Here is a 22,596-nt window from a genome sequence, read left to right on the forward strand (position 1 = left end):
TCTTACCAGTTACAGAAACACCAATCTGGACCAATTTGTTAATATTATGCCCTACAATATGAGCCATTAACATGGACTGGAATTGAGGAGTCATAACAGACATAGGCACTTGACCAACACCAATTAAAAGATGGGGTGAAGATGCCCTAAAGTACGAGGGGCGTTTGAAAAGTCCGTGCAAAATTAAAAACTACTAACGTGTTTGGGGTAAACCTTTTTTTATTTTTCGACATAGTCTCCTTTTAGGCTTATACACTTCGTCCAACAATGTTCTAGTTTGTTGATCCCTTCCGAATAATAGGATTTGTCCAAGTCTGCAAAATATCCATTAGTGTTTGCAATCGGCTCCTTGTTTGAATAAAATCTTTGTCCCACCAGCCATTCTTCAAATTGGGGAACAAATAGTAGTCCGAGGGAGCCAAGTCTGGAGAATAGGGGGGATGTGAAACGAATTAGAATCCTATTCCCATTAATTTTGTGACCACAACTGCTGAGGTGTGTGCTGGTGTGTTATCGTGATGGAAAAGGACTTTTTTGTGGGCCAATCGTAGGTGTTTTTCTTGCAGCTCAGTTTTCAAACGGTCCAATAACGATGAATACCGTAATTTGCACCTGTAATAGTTTTACCCTTTTCCAGATAGTCGATGAGGATTATTCCTTGCAAATCCCAAAAGACAGTCGCCATAACCTTTGCGGCCAAAGGAAAGGTCTTCGCCTTTCTTGGTGCAGATTCCCCCTTGGTAACCCATTGTTTAAATTGTTGTTTGGTATCAAGAGTATAGTAATGTATCCATGTTTCATCCACAGTGACGAAACAACGCTTAAAGTCCTCCGGATTCTTCTGGAACAGCTGCAAACCATCCTTGCAACACTTCACACGATTCCGTTTTTGGTCAAGCATGAGCAATCGCGGCACCCATCTTGCAGATACCTTTCTCATGTCCAAATATTTATGCAAAATATTATGTACCCGTTCAGTCGAGATGCCCACAGCACTAGCAATCTCACGCACCTTAACTCTTCTGTCATCCATCACCATATCATGGATTTAATCAATGATTTCGGGATTCGTAACCTCCACAGGCCGTCCAGAATGTTCAGCGTCACTTGTGCCCATATGGCCAGTCCGAAAATTTTGAAACCACTTACAAATTGTTCTAATCAAAGGTGCAGAGTCACCATAATGTTTATCAAGCTTCTCTTTAGTCCCCTGAGGGATTTTGCCTTTCATAAAGTAATGTTTAATCACCCCACGAAATTCTTTTTCGTCCATTTCTTGAAAATCACTCGACTTTCTTGATTCACACCAATGCAAACACAAAGAAATAGACCAATATGGCTGAAACTTGGTGTGCATTCATTCAAGAGATGCTACGAACTAAACATGACCTCGATACATGCCGGTGGTGCCATCTCTCGGACTTTGCATGGACTTTTCAAACCACCTTCGTAAGTGATACTGTTGTTCATCTATTCGAGGTATCTTTCATAAGCTGAAAGTTATTGGGATGAACTGTATTCTATGAGAAACAACTACTTGTGCGGGATGAACTAGAGATGGACCAGCACAGTAATTAGATGTCCACGGACCTAATTCATAGTCTTGTTTAGTCCAGACTACAGCCATACCAACTATGGACTAAGAACAGACTAACATTTTTCTTATTCACAGACAACTTTTCCCATTAGTCCGAGGATGATGCGGCTTTAGTCCAGACTAAGTTTAGTCCTGGTCTAGAGGTAGTTTAACCAAGAACTTCGATAACATGGAGGTCATATGTGAAACTGCGGTTAGTTCGCGAAATAAAGGAGAGGAGAAGACGTATGAAAAGGTATGGAATACGACCAATTATCTTCCTGAAGTACAACGATATCAATTTTATGAATAGATATTGTTTTACAAAGACCAATACATGACACCTGATAAAAGTTGTGCGTCCTAACCTATATGAGCATGCAACCTATAGGGGTTTGCCTCTTTCTATAGAGAACAGAATTATCATTGTCCTGCATAATTACGCACGAGGGAAAACGCAGATTTGCACGAAATCAGTTAGCTCACGGTCGGCCTAATTATTTACGATGTGTCTGTTGCCACTGCTAGGCTCTTACCCCAGTACATAAATTTTCCCGCTGAAGAAGAAAAAAGATTACTGTCAACGAGAAAGTTTCACGATATTCAGTTCCCTCAAACAATTATTTAATTATTTGTCTATTGACTGCATTGTCTGCAGTAATAGCCTATATAACATGTGTAAGTGAGCCTGCATGGTGGCCAAGATGGTTAAGTCTTCAAGTTTACATTATGGTCTGACACCGCGGTTAGTCAGTTCGAGTCCTGTTGGTCGAAAATATTGTTACTATCAGAATGTTGGCCGGCAGGATAGGGGACGTGGTGGTATACTATTTCTAATCACCAGATTGCATGACAAAAGCCTGGATTACATTCTAAACCTCTCCGCATTGCTCATATGGAGTGAGGGCATATGACACTGTTGATGGTGATTCGTCCATTGGATGGGGACGCAAAGGCTTGAGCAGACCCCTTTGTGCTATTTGACGGAAGTAGGCTATGTGCTGCCACCGGATTTCACCCCAACAGTCATAATCATCATTATAAATTCATTCTAGATCACTGGAACCATTGATGGAAGTCACACTCTGATTAAAAATTCCGTAGGGAAAGACGCAGAAATTTATACAAACAGGGATGTTTTTTTTAAGGTGTTCAAGTAATAAAATTAATAAACCAAACTAAGCCCCAAGGCACAACAGCCCCGAAGGCCATAGCCTACCAAACAACACTGGATAACAAATCTTCAAAATATAGTTATCCTGTTTTTAATCAGCTAGCCTGAACAACTAACTTGATTATGGTCAATGAAATTATCTTAATTTCCTATCTGTCACATTAATACCACGAGCACGTTTGCAATATCAGCATGTTATGAGTTATATAGACAGTGTCATACGTAGACCCCTGTCCAGGTACAGAATGAAAACTTTCACCCAATCAGTCATTATATTATTTAATAGTACTAAAGTTTAATTTTATAAACTTATTACTAATGTAATGTAAAATATTTAATAACTGGGAGGATATTAGCCTATTATGTTTACAAGAAATTGAAACAAAATGAATGTATCTTCTTTATTTTATTCAAAATTGTGGAAGTATGTACTTTCCACCACTGGTAATCTCTTCTTCACACATGAAAAGAGGAATAATTTTTCTTCTTGGCTTCAGTTGATCCCCCGTACCTTCTTTTTACCATCCATTATCAGTCCTTGAAAATCATATGTGAATAGGAAACAAACGGGAGTTGTTACCGACATCTCGGAACATGGTCAACTAGATTTACACTGCAATAGCAAGAGTGATGCATCAAATCGGCTGTGTTCCGCATGTGCACAAGCCAATCGCAGCGCTTGGCAGTAATGTGCAAGGATGATTTCTAGATTCTATTAGTATGCGGATATTTAAGGTCTATGAATAACATGTTCTTAGTCTGCAGTTAGTCTCGCCTAAGTCGGGTCTAATTTTAGTCCAGACTAAGGCAGGACTAGTGAATATTTATGAACAGCACCCTAAGTCACCCATCTGCCAATTCATATTGTTTTCATGTTGTTTATCCATATTTTGAGCACAGCATATGCATGATCTGGATGGAATGTCAACATGTGATTTTAGGAGAAAGTGCACCACCAGACACACTCAGCCCTACTGGAATACACTTTAAGTGTGGATGGGTGTGTATATATTTCATCCTCTTTGTTTAATTCAGGTCAATGCAGCTACATTAGGTTGATTGTTTACCTGTTACTGAATTAGATTTGTACATGGTTATATGTGTTTTTCCCAGGACTTGTTCAGTTGGTTTTTGAAGGAAGTGTAGGTGGTAAGAACAGTAGGGGTAGACCAAGATATGAATATGACAAGCAGATTAGAGCAGATGTAGGATGCAATAGTTACATAGAAATGAATTAGCACATGATAGGGTGGCGTGGAGCGCTGCATCAATCCAGTCTATGGGGTGATGGCTCCAACAACAACAACAACAACAACATATGTGTTTTATGTCAGGAGCTGCCACGATATGTTGTTAAACTTTGTTTTTCAATGTATTATTGTTCTACAGGTTACCAACATATTGATGTTAGGGAATAACCCTACTCAAGTATAGCCAGATTGTTATTGAATTACATTATTAATTAGGTTTCCTTTGCACTGATTAGTCCTCCAAGGGGTGGACATTGATTCAGATCATTATATATTAAAAATAAAGTTAACACCGAAACGGAACAAAAAAATCTCAGTCCACTAGGCGAAGAATTTATGATCCTAGTTATTTAATGAATAATAAAATACTGTATATATGGAGAGATCTAAAACACCCTTCAGTGACAAATTGGGGATGATTATTAAACTGAAAACTGTAGCTGAGGCAACTGCTCCCATTAAACAGAGAAAGAAACATGCCTGGTGAAATGAGGAATGTGACAGTGCAATTCAAGACAGGCATAAAGCATGGTTATCTGCCAACAACGGAAAACCGAAAAATCCTCTCAAAGAACTCATCAATGCCAGAAGACAAACAGCCAAACAAATTAGAATTAAAATAAATTATCAAAAAAGAATGAATACCATAAAAGAAGCATTTAGTCAACATAAAACAAGAGACTATTACAAAACATTCCAACAATAATCAAAGTACACTCCACCTACACTTATGATGAAAAAAATGGGGAAATTGCAGACAATAATAGGGATAATGCTAAGATTATGACCGAATATTTTAAAGAATTACCTACTTAACTGTGAATCCAAAATAATTTGATTTTGATCCTCCCCCAAAAAAATAAAACTCCACTGGAAAAGGTTATACCGCCAACTTATGATGAAGTGATCAAAGCAATAAATTCCCTCAAGAATTACAAAGCAACAGGAGAGAATCGATTGGTAGCAGAACTATGGAAGAATGCAAATAAACAAACTCTTCAAAATTTACATAAACATATCACAGACATTTGGAATACTGAAGAAATGCCTGAGGAATGGACTCCAGCAATAATCAGACATGCCTACCTTCAAAAGTAAAAAAATCAGGAGAAATTTGGCAGCGAATCGTGACTTATTTATGACATCACTGATGGCAGAACATGTAAATAATTCAATACATTAACAACTCTATTTGGCCTACATATATATATTTTTCATTTTTTATATGTGAATACTAAATACTGGACATACCTGAACTGTAGGAACATGTGACTTCTCATCCTTCAACATGCTGATCACATTACGACTAATTGTTGTTCAACACACCCGTAGCTAACTTAGCCCTCTTCAGAAACTCTGAACTAAATTTTTGCTCAAAGCACTTACCTTGCTGAACTAATTTTAAGGTTAAAAGTTTCTCCAAAGTTTCTTCAGACAGCAAGGATCTGAAATGTATTTTTGTCTTTGTGACTCTGCTAGAAATCCTTTCACATTCTAAAGTGCTATGTGGAATTGATAAAACAGCAAGCATCACCTTAGAGAGTCTGTCATATTTAAGTACACCGTCACCTGATATCATCTGACCTACCAATGCCCATTGAACATCAATTCTTCCTTTTGCCAGGCCTGTTTCTTTGAGCTGAAAGTTACAGAAATGGGAGTGCAGAATATCAGTTTCTTTTATCTAAATGTTCTGTTTCACTAGTCAGAATGTTCGGAAACTTGTTAATGAAAAATCTAAGGCTAGAAAATGATGCCTTACTGTATTTGCAACTTCTGCATTAATTGAAACTTCATCTTTGAACGGAAATTTGTGTACCATGTAGTCACACGATGAAGATAAACACTTTGTAACAGACTTAAAGAATATGCACTTTTCCTCAGACTTTCAAGTGTTCACTAAAACAAATGCAGAGTTCCCTATTATCAGATCAGTACGATAGTCTACATCAAGGAGAGAGGAGGACCTTTTAATAATATGTGGTTTCACAAACCTTGCCATCACATTCTTCAACAGTTCCTCCAAATCTGACCTCAATATGTGGATATGCAGCATACTTGACTGAAGAGCTACATTTGGATTCTCAAAGATATCCATAAAACTTGAGAGAAAAAAGCAAAAATTTCTATGTAAATTTGATGAAAGGAACATGAACAGTCGTTCTTCACGTGACAATGTATAGCTCTTAGTGACATCAGTAGTTTCATTTTTTTTTTTTTGTGAAACTGATGACTGGGTTTTCCTTTTAACTGAGGAGTGTAGTGAAATCTTATGACAATGCTTCAGCTTTTCAGACAAACAAGGCACATCTGCACTTAGACTGTGCTTAGGAATATTGTAAGTCTTCAAAGTTCCCATCTGAAAATCCTAACTCACAATTTTGCTCCTGAATAAAGTAACCAAAGGGTCCCAGTGCAGAAAAATCCTATCTAAACACCTTCTTAGCGATAACCATCAAGTAAGCACATGCTTCAGAATTTACGTGATCTTTGCGTTGTCTGAAGTCCGAAATTCTCTGAACTTTTCTTTCCTCTTTGCACTCCTTTCCAATAATAAAATATATCAATTATACCGTATGCGCCAAATTATACAGTACTCATTTTCGCGCAGTGCACACGCGCACGTCTGAGCGTCTGCGTGTTGTTACATTGCCATGATGAATTGTTAGTTGTGTAAAGAATGTTATGCTCTGTGATTGGAAGTGACAATGGGTTTCGCGACAGAGGAAAAAGTGTTTATAGTGGAGTATTATTTTCGCTCGTACGGAATCGGTTATGAAGGTGGGCCGAGTTTAAAGTTAGTGGCGGAACAATATCGTGAACACTTCAATAAGCCAGCACCTAGCAATACAGTTATCCTATCTATTGTTAAAAAATTTCGTCGTATGGGTAGTACATTGTGTCAACGCAAGGGAAGGTCCGGTCGGCCAGTAACTGTGTCTACAAATGAAAATCATGGACATGTCCTCAATCAGGTGTTGCAGTCTCCAAAGCGAAGTCTTCGGCGAACAGCCCTGAAATTAAACATCAGCCCTACGTCACTTTGACAATTGTTTAAAGACATAGATGAATTTCCGTACCGAATACAGGTTGTGCACGATTTTTGGCCATGTACGAGGATCCAGATTTCTTGTTCAACGTGTGGTTCTCCGACGAAAGTCACATTCACTTGGACGGTTTTATCAATCATCAAACAACTCTCTTTCTTGGTTTCGAGAGGCCGGACACTATAGTACAGAAACCGCTAGATAGTGTGCGGGTGATGATTTGGTGTGCAGTGTCAGGAAACGGTGTGCTAGGTCCGTATTTCATAGAGAATTATGATGGTGCACCTCTTACTGTTAACCAGGAACGCTATAGGAACGTGGTGATTAGGCCATTTATTCAGTATCTAAGAAGGTTTTGTCGTGCCAGGAACATGCAGATGAATAAAAGGTGGTTCCAACAAGACCAGCCACACCGCTCGACAGACTATGGCTATGCTGCAAGAAACCTTTCCAGGACGAGTAATTTCCCGCAGGGCTGAGATCCCCTACCCATCACATTCCCCCAATCTCACACTACCTAAGATTACGTGTGGGGAATGTTAAAGGAGCAAATTTTCAATTGTCCAGATCCATCCAAAACTGTGCCTGCATTACATCAGAAGATCGTCTCCTTCTTAGGGAATCTGCAGCAACCTAGGTTCAGAATATGTTGGAAAATCTGCATGATCATTATGAACACTGCCTACAGCACAATGGAGCACATTTTAAACATTTACACTATCATCTCAATAAGTACGGTAATGACAATAAGACTAACAATTTCCAGTACTGTATATTTTGGCGCATACTGTATTTTCATCTACATTTACGGGCAAGCACGCCACACCCTTCTCTGCAGCAAGATTAATTAGGTGACAAGAGCAGCCTACGATAATTATGTTGCTATTTTCCCACTTCAAACATCCTGTCACACCACTCTTTCATTCTACCATTACTGGAGCATTACCAGCACCAAGAGCTAGGCAGTTTAATGGAATGCGGAATTCCTGAAAAGTTGAGAGCAAAAGATTGGCAATGTTAGCTCCAGTAGCATCCCCTTTTAAATTAGGCACAGGGAGTTGACAACTCTGAACTTCATTGAGATCAGGCCTAAAAAATGTTACAACAATAGGATATACTTTCAAGTCGCTTTTATTGCTACCATCAGTAGTAACAGAAAATGCATTCACCTGCAAATGTGACACGATTTTCGCCCTTTCTTCCATGAACATTTCTGTAATGATAGCCGCTGTTTTCGTACTAGCACACCCATATCGTTTAGCGATTTCTGAATCAGGAAACACTTTGCAAAACACAGGTCCCGCGTGGTCTGCACAATTTACAGGCAGGCTACGTTCTACGATAAATGACGTAAACAAAGCCTTGGCATTCGTCACAGGATTTACATCTTGATTTTTACATGAAAAGTTCAGTTTCTGGCTTCTTTCTATACACTGGACACTCTCCTTATGTTTTTTCGTTTGCATATGATTGAGTATATCGCACTTCCCACCACGCACAACTGAAAAATCACACCTACATATAGTACAGAATATGAACGTTGGTCCCTTCCAGGATTCACTGAAACACGGAAATTCTTCCCTACAAGCACTTTAAAAATACTGCATCATATTTCTTTTTTGACATTTTGGCCAAAACAAATATTAAGGCATACAACACGAGCACTTATGCAGGTCCTGGCCTGGGTAGACGTCTTTGGCGTGCTACTTCTCAGGTTAGGTTACTCGTTTGCAACTTCCACTTCCTATTAAGCTATTTGAGTATTTGACCAAAGAGAATGAGTATTTGACTGTATTATAGACCAAAGAGGAGCACATGACTGGCCACCGTGCCCCGTACTGCCATCTGGTTTCATTAATAGAACTACTATCGACTAGCCATACTCAGCCATATATCGATAGAACGAGGAAACGTGCGCGAGTTTAAAATAATATGAGAATTACTGATACTGCTCAGAAAATCGGGAGATCGGTCCCGGCGATCGGGAAGAACTATGAAAAATCGGGAGTCTTCCGCTTAAATCAGGAGACTTTGCACGTCTGAATAATCCAGCCACTGCACAAAAACGGTGATAGATCGCATCCCAGTAATTATCGGAGCATATCTCTGCTTGATGTTGCTTATAAGATTTTATCTAAAATTTTATATATATATATACGAATTCAGGAACAACTTGACCAGGAAATGGGAGAATATCAGACAGAGAGGATTTCGACTAAAGCGAAGTTGTCCTGATCAAATCATCAGTCTTAAGTGGATTATGAAACACCATAGAGTTTGGAACAAGAGATTAATCATCACTTTTGTTGATTTCAATAAAGCTTATGACAGTATTCATCGTGAGTCATTACTGAAAGTCCCTAAAGAATTTGGTTTACACCAAAAACTGATCAATCTTTTTGGAATCATAAATACTAAGTCAAAAGTCAAACTTTAGAGGTGAATTGTCTGAGCCATTTGAAATCCACACTGGACTTCGACAGGGAGACGGACTCTTGCCATTATTGTTTAACTGTGCCCTGGAGAAAGTCATGCGAATGGGTGAAGAAATGTCATTCAAACATCAAGATAGGCAGAAATATTAAACTTAATTGCCTAGCATTTGCAGACGATCTTGTATTACTAGCAAGTAGTATGGAAGAAGCTAAATTTCAAATTGAAGAACTCGAGAAAATTGCTACAAAAATCGGACTGCAAATCTCGTTTGAAAATACTGAAATGATGCCGACCTTCAGAATTGAAATACCAGCCATTCACCTTGACAATGGCAAACAAGATTGTGAATAACTTCAAATATCTTGGGGAAATTATAGACTGGAACACAAAAGAGAAAATATCGATCAATGACGACGATCAACAACAGAACATCTAAACTGAAAACAGCACAGTGCATCACCTGGCCAATTTACTAAAAAAAAAGTCTCTCTCCATGAATGCTAACTTTCATCATTACAATACATTTGTAAAACCCAAAGCAACTTATGCTAGTGAAACACGCTTAAAGTTGAACACTAAATCAACAACCAATAAATTGCAGGAAGTAGATAGAAGAATCATCAGGACAATCATCAATAAGTAACACCAACTTGATGGCCAATGGAGATTACCTAATGAAGTGGAATATTGTGAAAGCGAATCAATAACAGATACAATGCGGAAAAGGAGGCTTGCCTTTTTTTTTGTCATGTATTCAGATTGCCAGAAACCTGACTAGTGAAGCAGCACCATAAAGTCCCAGTATTAAAAGTAATGAACATTTCTGTTCTGTACCGACTTTAAATATCTACGGTAAAATTCTTAAAAAAGAATTTACATGTATTAAGTCCACTTTATCAATACAAATTATTGTCTTTAAAAAAAGGGTCAGTCTAAAATGCTACATAGTAGGACATGTTTCGACCTTGTCTAGAGATCACCATCAGCTTAAAATATAAATATAAAATAAGAGTGTATAAAAACAGTGATACTTAAAAAATTAAATGAAATAAAAATACAATCAGCAATTGCAATAAAAATCCATGTTTAGAAATGTTCACTGCTTCAATCTTCTTGCAAGATGAATGTAGTTGGAACAGGTGAGGTTCCAATCATGTTTGCCACAACTATTGATTGGCTGGAGGAATACTTTAAAATTAGGACTGGTAAATGCTATCTGTTTTGCCACACTTCTGGAATGGAGTGAAGTTTTTTTAACAACTTGCTTTACGCAGCACCAACACAGATAGGTCTTACGGCGACGATGGGACAGGAAAGGGCTAGGAGTGGGAAGGAAGCGGCCGTGGCCTTAATTAAGGTACAGCCCCAGCATTTGCCTGCTGTGAAAATGGGAAACCACAGAAAACCACCTTCAGGACTGCCGACAGTGGGGCTCGAACTCCCTCTCTCCCGGATGCAAGCTCACAGCGTGCGCCCCCAACTGTACAGCCAACTCACCCGGTGAGTTAAGTTTTGAGCTCCATAAATTTCTTCACGAAGAATAAAAAAGTAACCAGGATCTCCTCTTACCTTGAGCCCTGCGCTTGTGTAGTTCAAGTTGGGTTAGTATTGACCTTCACCCTCCCGCAGTGCATCTTCTTTCAACTTGACGATCATTAAAACACTGGATTTTCCAACTCTTATTGGATCTTCCTTTCACTATCTCCGTATTTTCACTCAGAGCAACAATCTTTGATCTTTTGCAGGATGTGTTATCCATAGCAAGCAAAAAAGTAAAAAAAAAAAAAAAAAAAAAAAAAAAAAAAATTTGAAAAGTTATATCAGGTGAAAACATGTTCTAACACCTTTACGAGAAGTCTGTTAAATTAACAACCCATACTGGTTCGTTGTACTACTTCTAAATGAAAGGCATTCAGCAACAATGCAAAACAATGTGTAATATAACATTCTTGTTTGACCTGACTAATCTGCACAGCACTGAACATCACGAAAGTTTTGGAATTCCATTTCATATAATTTATTTTTTCAAATAAACACATCAAGTAGGCTACCTCTGAGACTGAAGTTCACATTAAGACTTTTTTAAATTTCTCAGCAACATTACGTAAAAAATTATACAACCACAGCCATTACGTACCTTCAAAATAGAATTGCACCATTAATAGCTTAAACATTTGAGGTCTTCATATAATTATAGGCATCTGCCTTGGACGGCTTGAGGAAAGTGTATTGAAATCTCCATTTTATAGCATCGATATTGGCTACAGGTGGGCCGGCGTAAGGTTGCACATAACAGATGCACAAAATCTGGTCACACTGCAATAGTGCACAGCAGCTGATTGCACGACACAAGTTTTTAGAAACATGGGAGAAATGCTTTTAATGTCATCACGATGATAGACAACACAAATGAAATCGGCCGACAACAATCACATTTTCAACACACCAATTAAGTTTACAATCACAACACAAAATGATACTACTGTCGTGGAAAAAAGTATAGACACCCGAGTTAATACGTTAATAAAACTATTATCCTTTGCCCAACACAGAAACAAGCTACCCAAAATTTAGTTTTGTTTTATTCTACGTTTAATTATGTGGAGTAGAAAATTTATTATACCCAGTTAAAATTTTTATGCAGGTTGAACAAAAAAAAGTGCTGGTATATTTCCCATTTGCAATGGAGCACTCACTTTGAAAATTTTAAGTCCTAAAATAAGTTATTATTGACCGATATACGAGTTTTTATTCCATCTGATATTTATGTTAAGGGTGGTTATAAATTTTGCAAGCAAGATGCTTTACGTCGCACCGACAAAGGTAGGTCTTATGACGACGATGGGACAGGAAAGGGCTAGGAGTGGGAAGGAAGCGTCCGTGGCCTTAATTAAGGTACAGCCCCAGCATTTGCTTGGTGTGAAAACGGGAAACCACGGAAAACCATCTTCAGGGCTGCCGACAGTGGGGTTCGAACCCACTATCTCCCGAACACTGGATACTGGCCGCACTTAAGCGACTGTAGCTATCGAGCTCGGTGGTTGTAAATTTTGTGAAACAACATTTTCTCATTACTGGGTGATCATAGCCGTAAAAAATTTGGCTTGTTATGAAACTCATGGGAATGCCAGGTTAAAATTAAAACAGCTTTCGTCCAGCATTCAATTGTGTGGGAGAGGTAGAATAACACCCACGGCATCCCTTGCCTGTCATAGGCGACTAAAAGAGGCCTTCAGCTGAGTCCTGGCATTGCTTCCACTTTACTTGTGCCAGGCTCCTCACTTTCAACTATGCAATCCAACCTCCGTTGGTCAACACTTGTTCTTTCCCAACCCCAGCGGTATTAGGTTTCTTAGGCCTAGGGAGTCTATCATTTTCACGCCCTTCGAGGTCCTTGGCTTTCTATGGCCGATATCTTCATTTTTCGACGTGTCGGATTCCTTCCATTTTTTCCCCTCATTAGTGTTATGTAGAGGATGGTTGTCTCGTTGTACTTCCTCATAACATTTGCAAACTGATTTATTTTCAGTACTGCTTGTAGCCTACTCAGATTTATATTAACACTTTTGTCAGAAAATTTTCTCTATTGCAACATAAAGGATTTATTCTAAACAAAATACAAGTAAATGTTAATATGCTGAAAAGAGTGTAAAATTTTGTTAACGAGTGAATGTTTTGAACCAACTTCAAGTCTTTTATGACATAGTTCAGTAGGTTATGGTATTTCTTGAAGCATTCACAAACATATAATGCTGGCTTACAGTCGCACGTTTCACAAATATACCTGCTTTCATGCCTCCCTCTCTTTATAATTCTATTCTCTCTTTATATTTCCGTTAGAGCACATTTCACAGTCAGTTTTAGCTTCTTTATGCATAGTGAAAAATTCTGCCTGTTAGGCATTATTGTGCCTGTTAGATGGCATTTCACATTAAGAAGTTTGCACAGACTGGGCTTGTGTAAAATCGATCTGTATAAATGTGATATCAATCAGCACTTTGGACTGACAAACACAATTTTTCGTACATATGAAGGATTATTCTTGCAGTGAAGGGCAAACCTGGCTTCACTAAAGATTCAGTAGTTAGCTTGCCAAAATATGGAACAAATGTATATACATAACTAGTCCTAGAATCGGCAAGGACGTACAACCGGATTCCCCACTTACTAGGCTTATTGGGGTTGTAAGTATCAAAACATATTCTCCTGTCAAAGAACATAATGTTCTCTAAATTTCATGTCTAGAAAATTTAGATAGTGGTTAACTTTTTGTGTTCTTGTTCTAAGAGAACTGCCATTGTCTGAGGGTGATTTCTGCAAGTGCAGGTGCAGCATCCAAAATATTTGAAAACACGTAGTTCCTTTGAAAACATCTTGAAATAATGGAATTTTACAAGTGAAGTCTTGTGACCAGTAATCTAGCATGTCTGCCATTACTGTAAGTCCCATATCAATAATAACTTCTAGAAAAGCCCACATTTCTCGTTCACTTACATCTGTCCATGAAAGCCATATAGAGCTTTTCTTCAGAGTCTGCTTTGAGATTTTCAGCCTGGCGTATCTATTTGTTACCTCGACAATTTATTTTCCAAAGTGCTGGGGAAAAAAAGCTTGAAGTAATCTATAGGGGCTATACACTGTAAAGGCACTTTCCCACCAACAGTTTGAACACCAGTGCTAAAATGTCCACTACTTGGATTTGTATCATTTGCTGTGACTTGCCTCCATTGATACTCAATCCTGTAGCTGAAGCATCAACTACACCCACTATATCTGTATCACTATCAGTATGAAGATTGTTAATTTCTCTGTTATTGTGCCCGTTGTTACAATTGGAATGTTCATCTTCGCTGCCACTATCGTCTATACGCAGAAGGAAGGAGAGGTTAAAGTCACCATTGTCCACTGAAACTCTGTTCACAATAAGTTTATAACGGTGCACATTACCACTCTCACTACCAGAATCTTTGTATTTAGAATAGATGGGCCTGCTACACAATGTATTTTCCTTTTTACGTATTCACGACTAAATTGCTGCTCGTTCTCGGACATATCATCTTCACTGTCACTACGTAAATCATGCAATTTTTCATCCAGAGTAAGAGAAAAATTATCAGATGAAACCCATACATTCAAAAATTTAGTTATTTCTCGTTCTTTTAGTTCCTTCTCCATACTTATTGACATTAATATACAACAACAAGAATATTTATAATGGAAAACAGGCGCTTCAGTAATACACACCAGAACATAACATGATGGTCAGCGCGAATGGAGAGTTCCACTGATGAAAAAAACTGTGTGATAAGGAGTAAGAAACATGCTTTAAAAGGAAAGCAGGCCATTGCAATCCAAGGAGAAATAATGCAGCAACCATCCAACCAACATATTGTTCATGAATAATCAAACAGATGGCAGAGAACGTCAGTATAAGATAATGTAAACATCGGAGCTGCTACTACAATCTGTTGAAGCCGACATAGTGTCGACATAAGAGTGCAAAAGGATAAAACAATAATCACCATCACTAAGACTGATTCACTTCATCATTTCACAAGGTACTATGATAGAAATACATAGTCTGACCACAAGGATACCCGTACAGCAATGTGGACAACTCTTGGGCTTAGATCCACACTGACCACAGACATTAATTGATTAAAGATCCTGTCTGACAATTAACATTAGGTCTTGTTGTACTCTCATAGTTGCTGTTGTTCGGTAATTATGTTTTAACTTTATTATCACTGTAAGTGATCATTGCCACCAGGATATTTCCCAATTGTGATGTATTTGTTAATAATAACGCAATATAAACAAGAATAACTTCTCACTGCAACCACTGAAAATGATTTCCAAGGTAAGTTACTAAAGGCCAGTCTCCACTGATTAACATTTAAATGTTAAATGTTAACTGGTGACACCATCAACATGTTCAATGTTAAATGTTGAATACTGTTTCATTTAACATTGTGTCCACACTTAATAAACATGTTAAACTTGGCTTTCTTTGCTTATATACAGGCCCTAAGTAGTTCATCATATCAATTTGTGGCACTGGTAATACATTTAGGTGGTGTCTAGTATTTTCAAATAAGGACAATGGACTCAGATGAAGAGGATTTGGCCCTTTGTTAATGCCACTGTTGCTTCCTGTTATGACTTAGAAATGCAGTTTTATTAGACACATTTCCTCCCCTCATCCTGCTCATTGCTTCAAAAGCAAACCACTTTGAAGTATAAACTTTGTCCGCTCCCGCACCCGACTTCTGATTTTTTTTGTTGCAATACTCGACTGTACTGGAAGCGGAGGGACGCTAGGTTTTTTTCAATGCACTCACAGGAACAATTATAGATAATTTAGAATTCCTGGAAACTGTCGGCCTTCTTCGCTTTATCTCTGTATCCGTTTGATGAGACATCCCACAAACAAGGCCTTTCTTAATTAATGATATAATAATGATAATGATAATAATGATATAATAAGTCCAAAGTAATCTTGCTCCACTCCATTTCTGACTATAAATATTAGTATAGTGCACAAAGAACGACACACATGCGCGTACCAGTACTTTATTTGTCGCTTATAACAAAGAGAATGAGTGTTGCGGAGTGTTGTAACTATAATCCTACTTCACGAGAAGCACGTCGTTTGGCTATCTGTTAACATGGAAACAGCAAGGAAGTTGCCGAAGCTGTGCCAACATCTCACGAACAACGAATTGACTTGACGTTTTCCACTTGGAACAGAAAACACGCCAACATGTTAAAAGTGTTAACCTCAATATTCTGAGTTAACATGCAAAGTTAACTGGAAGACACAATCACAATATACATGTCAATTGTAACATGTTAAATTTAACATGTTGGTGTTAAATGTTATCAGTGGAGACCGGACTTAACAGTATATACAAAGTTATATTATGGAAGTGAATACCAGACTCCTTTCCTCTCAGTACGCAGAAAGTAGTAAGTCGGATAAAGTAAGGTTTCAAATTTTCACTCACCTAGTCTTCTAGGAAGCCATCCTTTCACAGTTCGGGCTCTCTCCACATCCACTAAAACTCTACGCCCATCGATCTTCTTGCCGTCTGCATGTTTATATGCGGCTGTAAAATATTTTAAAAAGTCAAAATTACAATGTCACAACAAAACACTAGGTTATCAAGCCTCTAAACATTATGTTGAAAGGTTCTCTTACCTGATAAATCCCTAAACCACAGCCCTATCAGACTAAATAGAAAACATGCTACTTTGGTATAGCATGGAGAAACAAAATTTGGAAAAGGTTTCCCACCATTTCCGAAATATCATGAAGTTAAGAACTAAGTGTGCTAAAACCAGGGATATTTCTATACCTAAGAGTTCCCAAGAATTCCGAATTCCTCTGCCACCTATCCGACTAATTTTCAATCTGTTCCTATTTCCAGAGACCCTTGTAAATTGGATATTTCTCTTTTCTACCAATTCCTAGCCTCCTCCGTATAAGTAGCAAACAGTTCGTATGCACCTTCTTCCTGTGATTCCATAATATCCACATCAAATTTATGATAAAAAAAGAGATCCTCTCATTGTTTCGATCATAGAAGTCTCAGAACATAAGTGGTGGAACTGAAGAGCTGGTTTAAAGCACAAAATATTACAATTTAAAAAAATTAGAATTACTCAGGCTAATATACCATGAACAAAGTGGCATGAACTCTACGGCCAGTTAGAAGTCCTATAATACAAGTAAGGAAATAATGAAGATAACAAATAGCAATTCTCCCAAATACGAGATTCAAAAAGACGTAGTACTAAATACTAAGAAAGAGGCTGCAAAAATGGAGATTTGTTGAATACTATCTGTACTATAAGACAGTTGCAACTGCTGCTCCTGCTATTGACTGTTCAAACATATTCAGTACCAGAGATTTTCTCTGAACCTACTATGCACTAAATAAGGAAAATTGGTATTTCCATCTGAGAATTATTTCCTCTGCCTTATGGCATAGAAGTAGGGTATAGTTCAAGTAAACAGCATTTTCTTGAAAAGAAAGAAACTTCAACAATCAAAAGCTGAAATTATAAAAGATACATTAATACGAACCGACAACAAACCCACAAATCCATAATGCATTATTTTCTGCGCTGAATATTTAAGGTATTGACAATTAGCACTAATTGATAGAAAATGCATCCACTCTTCTTCTTTTCTACAGCTTTTCCCACACCTGTGAGGTCGCAGGTGTGAAATGTGTCGCACATGTGGATTTGGCCCAGTTTTACGGCCGGATGCCCTTCCTGATGCCAACCCTATATGGAGGGATGTAATCACTATTGCGTGTTTCCGTGGTGGCTGGTAGTGTAGTGTGTTGTCTGAATATGAAGAGGAAAGTGTTAAAACAAAAATAAACACCCAGTCCCCGGGCCAGAAGAATTAATCAGAGGCAATTAAAAACTCCGACCCAGCCGGGAATCAAACCCAGAACCCTCTGAACCGAAGGCCTCAATGCTGACCATCCAGAAAATGAGTCGGACAGAAAATACAACCACTCTATCCTGTCTTAAATATGAAGTGCTTTCATTATTCAAACTTACATACAAAAAAGAGCAAATTATCTAAAAACATTGTGAGTGAATTAAATGTAAGCCATTTTCAGGGTAAAATAAAATATGTTGAATGTAGTTAGTTTTCTTAATGTCTTCTCAATGTTGAATGACCAAATCTTGCCGAAAAGAAGGGGTTCACAATCATGCTCCTGAAGTTAGTTGCATCTACATAAATGTTCCTAGTATTCCAGTATAAAGCTTAAATGTGTGACTTTGAAGAACTTTAGTGTGATTTAAATTACACACAACGTTGTCATACATATGCGAAAACATACTGTTATAGTTAAAATTGAAATAATAAATAAAGAGGTTCAACCTATTCAATACCAAAGAATAAGAAATGCAGTGATTACATTCTTATTTAATAATAAGTAGAAGTGGTGCCGGTTTCGACCCTAGTCCAGGTCATCATCAGCCGATTAAAACATGAAAAACAATGCATAGGAAAAAGAAAATAAAAGATCAAGTTCACTCCGGATCAGTAGAAGAGGCGATATAAAAATTGACGGGGTAGACACTGTAAAATTCGGAAGTAAAATGTAAGTCACTTAAAAGAAACAGTGCGTAATTTTCTGAGCGGCAGTATGGCACATGCAGTGTTAGGCAAAGTCTTATAATGTTTATGAAAAGCAGAGAACGGTTAAATGAGCTAGCTTGTATACTGTTACCTATGAAAATTTTAATTTAACGAAAAGTTAATACTTAATACCATTTATGCTGTGCATGTATAAACTTGCTGCTAACCATAACAGCAGATTAACCACTTGTTAGTATACATCTGTTGTGAAAAATGACAATCAGCAATGCAACTTGCATTCTAAACAATACATTTACAACATATGAAAAGTATTCTCTTAAAATAACAAAATTAACAATTTAACAAAACAAAAAAAGTGGTAACTCAAACATACAAGAAAGGGAAAATATAAATCTTTAATAACTCACGAGAGGCAACTTTAAACCTTTCAGGATGACCTTAATATCAAGCACATTAAGTTTTTTTTTCAATTTGCTTTACGTTGCACCGATACAGATCGGTCTTACACCGAAGACGGGATATGAAAGGGCTAGGAATGGGAAGGAAGCAACTGCGGCCTTAAGGTACAACCCCAACATTTGCCTGGTGTGAAAATGGGAAACCACGGAAAACTATATTCAGGGCTGTCAACAGTTGGGCTTTAATCCAGTATCTCCTGACTGCAAGCTGATAGCTACGTGAACGAAACAGCGCAGCCACTTGCTCGGCACATGTTAGTTTAAAAACTATATTACGGAATTTCTACTTAATGCTTATATGAGTGATCATGTTACACTAATTTTGTTGAGTTCAGTGGTAGTGTTCTTAAATTTGCTTAGCGGGTTACCTTCTGTAAGAGCTGAGACTTCGGTGGTGTTTGCATATGTTTGTTTCTGTAAGTATGCAAAATGTGATTGAGACATGAATTCGGACTGATGTTTGAACAGAAGTGAAGGGAGAAAAGACAGATCTTGGAGAATACGTGTCACATCCCAGCCTTGCCCAAAAAAAATTTCACGTGGAGTTTGTCCAGGTAACAGTGACACTGAAATACCAGTCTGAACAAATGAAGGGACAAGTGAATATTTTCTATCTTCTGCACATTGCCAAATATGTTCTTCTAAATTTCTTATTCTTGTATGTATGTGCACAGTAGTCAGTTAATGGTGTTGAATGAAGGGACTGGAAAATCAACCTGGCTGTTGATATGTTCCTGTCCACTGCTGATATTGTAGCTGAATGAACTTCACAGAAAATGAGGTTCTAAAAGGCCTATCAAAAGCCTTCTCAGGAAAATGAATGTGGGGAGCAAATAGGACACAAATTTAAGAATATTTCAGATCTGGTCTGGCAAGAAACAACTGTGCAAGACTTTAAAGAAATGGCTTATCTTTGATGAAGCAAGACAATTTGGAAATAATTCATCATCAATATCTACAAAAGCTAAGGTGGTGAGAACCCAAAACGAGTTTATGTTTGGGTAATTCTTAAAACAGCATTTTGCTACTGTATTTACACAGTCAGAACACCACTGAGCTCCATAGCAAGTGTCTTATTTTGTTCACCAACAGTGAAATTTTTAATGTACTTCCTCAGCATGCATGTAACGAAGATGTTTGGAATTCTGATATGTAGTCATTTTGAATGTACGGTTTCCCTTGCAAATACACTAAAATGTTTAGTAATACAGAATATTTACATAAGGTATATGCTAAATATAACCATTATAATCCCTTTTAACAGAAAACAAATATTATGTGAAGCAATCTTTCTTTTTTTGCTACTAGTTTTATGTCTCACCAACAAAGACAGATCTTACTGCGAGGATGATATATGACAGGGCTAGGACTGGCTAAGAAATGACTATGGCTATAATTAAGGTACAACTTGGTGTGGAAATGGGAAACAACAAAAAAAAACTCTTCAGGGTTGTCCACAGTGGGGTACATACTCATAATCTTCTGAACATAAATTTACAGGTACATGACCTAAACCACACAGCGAATACACTCAGTGAAGCAACTTTTAAATGTTGGGTGTTAGTGGAAGGCTTTTAACTGAGATGTAAGCTTCATTGTGTAACAAATAAACTAAATGTGGTTGTGCCTCTCATAATTACAAAATGATTAGCTCTGAAGTATTTCCAATAAACTACAACACATATGATCATCAACAGTTTTATAAATTGCAACACAAGTAAAAAAAAATAATTATATATTCCCTCTAAGACTTTCATATGCAGAATATACTATACCCTTCTTCAATGCCATATATGTATTACAGAAAACTAACCTCAGGCCAGAAAGGAAAATAACTAAATATTTCTCAAAAGGAGACAGTAAAATAATATAATTACCTTCTTGCAAATGTAGGAGTGGTTTCCAAGACAGTTTCAAGAAACAGAAACAAAAGTGTTCCACATTCTCTGGTCATGGACACTTTACAATGCACAAATAATTTGTTGAGCACGAACTTTGCCACAATGGCTGCAGAAGAGAGTGCATTGCAAACTTTCTCTTAAAATCCAAATAAAATTCAGCTGAAGCCTGAGTGCACAGGAAGTATTGGAATATTTAGATCTAAACGCAGAACGGGCAGCATCTTCACTTCAGAAACAGTATCATGAAGTCACTTTCCACCGTTGAAAAATTACCAACCATGGTATGTTTTCACATGGAATTTAAAACTATGTACACGTTTACACCCCTTCATAAGAATACCACATGACAAAGTAGAAAATCCTTGGAAGTAATGAAGATAAAGCTGATCTCTTGAATAAATCCAGTTGAAGTAGAAGAACTGCAATGCTCACCAATCATACCAAATGTTTCTTACCATTTCTTAAGGACTACAGATTTTTAGATGTAAGAGTTATTCAGAAGAGGGAACATAAAGATTTGAGTATTGAAAGATATGTTAAAAGAATAGCCCGATTGATAGCATAAAATTTTACAATGCATCCTTTTTTACTTCTAATAGTAACTGTAATGGGCAGAAATAAATCATGGCTATATTATATGTATCACAAAAAGGACAAGGTCTGCATCACCCTTACCTTTGCAATACCCACCCGTTTCTCCTTCTTATGCCATCCCATGTCACACACCACAATCCAAATCAATTCTTTCTTCATACAAACCAGCAAAATAACACAACTGTACAATACTCAAGTTCTCAGATACAAACCAGAATGAGAAGTATTTTATATCACCATCGTTGAATATGATATTAGCCTTTTTCATGTGGAATCATGCAAAATTTGAGGATATCATTACCTGATTTTCAAAATTATCTTTTACGTATCCAAAACGATATGTGTATACCTACCACTCACTACTTACGCAAAGGTAAATTGCAAATCTGTGTGGTAGGTTATCAAGATGAGATTCTCATGTGAAGGATGAACCAAATGGACACTCTTCCATTTCGGGATCACACTATTACCTGGTGCGCTTTCATTACTTACGTAAACGCGCATGTTTTCCCAATCCCACCCTTTTTTTAATATAGCTACCCTATTACAACATGCATGAGACATAAAAAGTAAGAATGAAGAGGTTGTATTGACTTTCTTTTAATTTCCAATGTACCAAACATGAAAGCCTATTCCTTGAACTAATAATACTCTATTGAGATAACAGAATGTTGTATTGAATACTCACTCAGTAAGTTTGCAATGCTTTCACTTTTAAACATATATTATCATTAGCAACAATTTTGTTCATAAAACACAGCGACAGCACAAAATATCAAACCTAATGGTGAAGAAAAAGGAAAGGTACTCTCTTAAACGCACAGAGCAAGTACTTTCATTGCATTTGCTGTACATTACCATGAAAACTAACTGGCTATAAATTTTGTGATGGAACTTGGAATATAGTTCTCTTAGCTGAAAAAGCAAAAAGTAATCTACTCAGTAGAGGAACTTTTTTTTAATTTCACAATGAATGACCAGGTTAAATATAAAGCCTTACCTGACCATACAACATCTAAATTTTCCAAAC

At 37.4% G+C, this 22,596-nt stretch overlaps 1 protein-coding gene across 1 annotated transcript in view; it reads right to left on the reverse strand.

Moving 5' to 3' along the window:
• The window catches only part of LOC136857170 (U1 small nuclear ribonucleoprotein 70 kDa), a 114,737-nt gene that overhangs the window by 26,853 nt on the left and 65,288 nt on the right, over window positions 1-22,596 (reverse strand). Inside the window, exon 6 of the mRNA XM_067135604.2 lies at window positions 16,491-16,592. Within this exon, the coding sequence (XP_066991705.2) occupies window positions 16,491-16,592 (102 nt within the window). The remainder of the gene's footprint in view (window positions 1-16,490; window positions 16,593-22,596) is intronic.

This window comes from Anabrus simplex, chromosome 1 (genome assembly GCF_040414725.1).
Source record: "Anabrus simplex isolate iqAnaSimp1 chromosome 1, ASM4041472v1, whole genome shotgun sequence".
In the NCBI taxonomy this organism is placed as follows: Eukaryota; Metazoa; Arthropoda; class Insecta; order Orthoptera; family Tettigoniidae; genus Anabrus; species Anabrus simplex.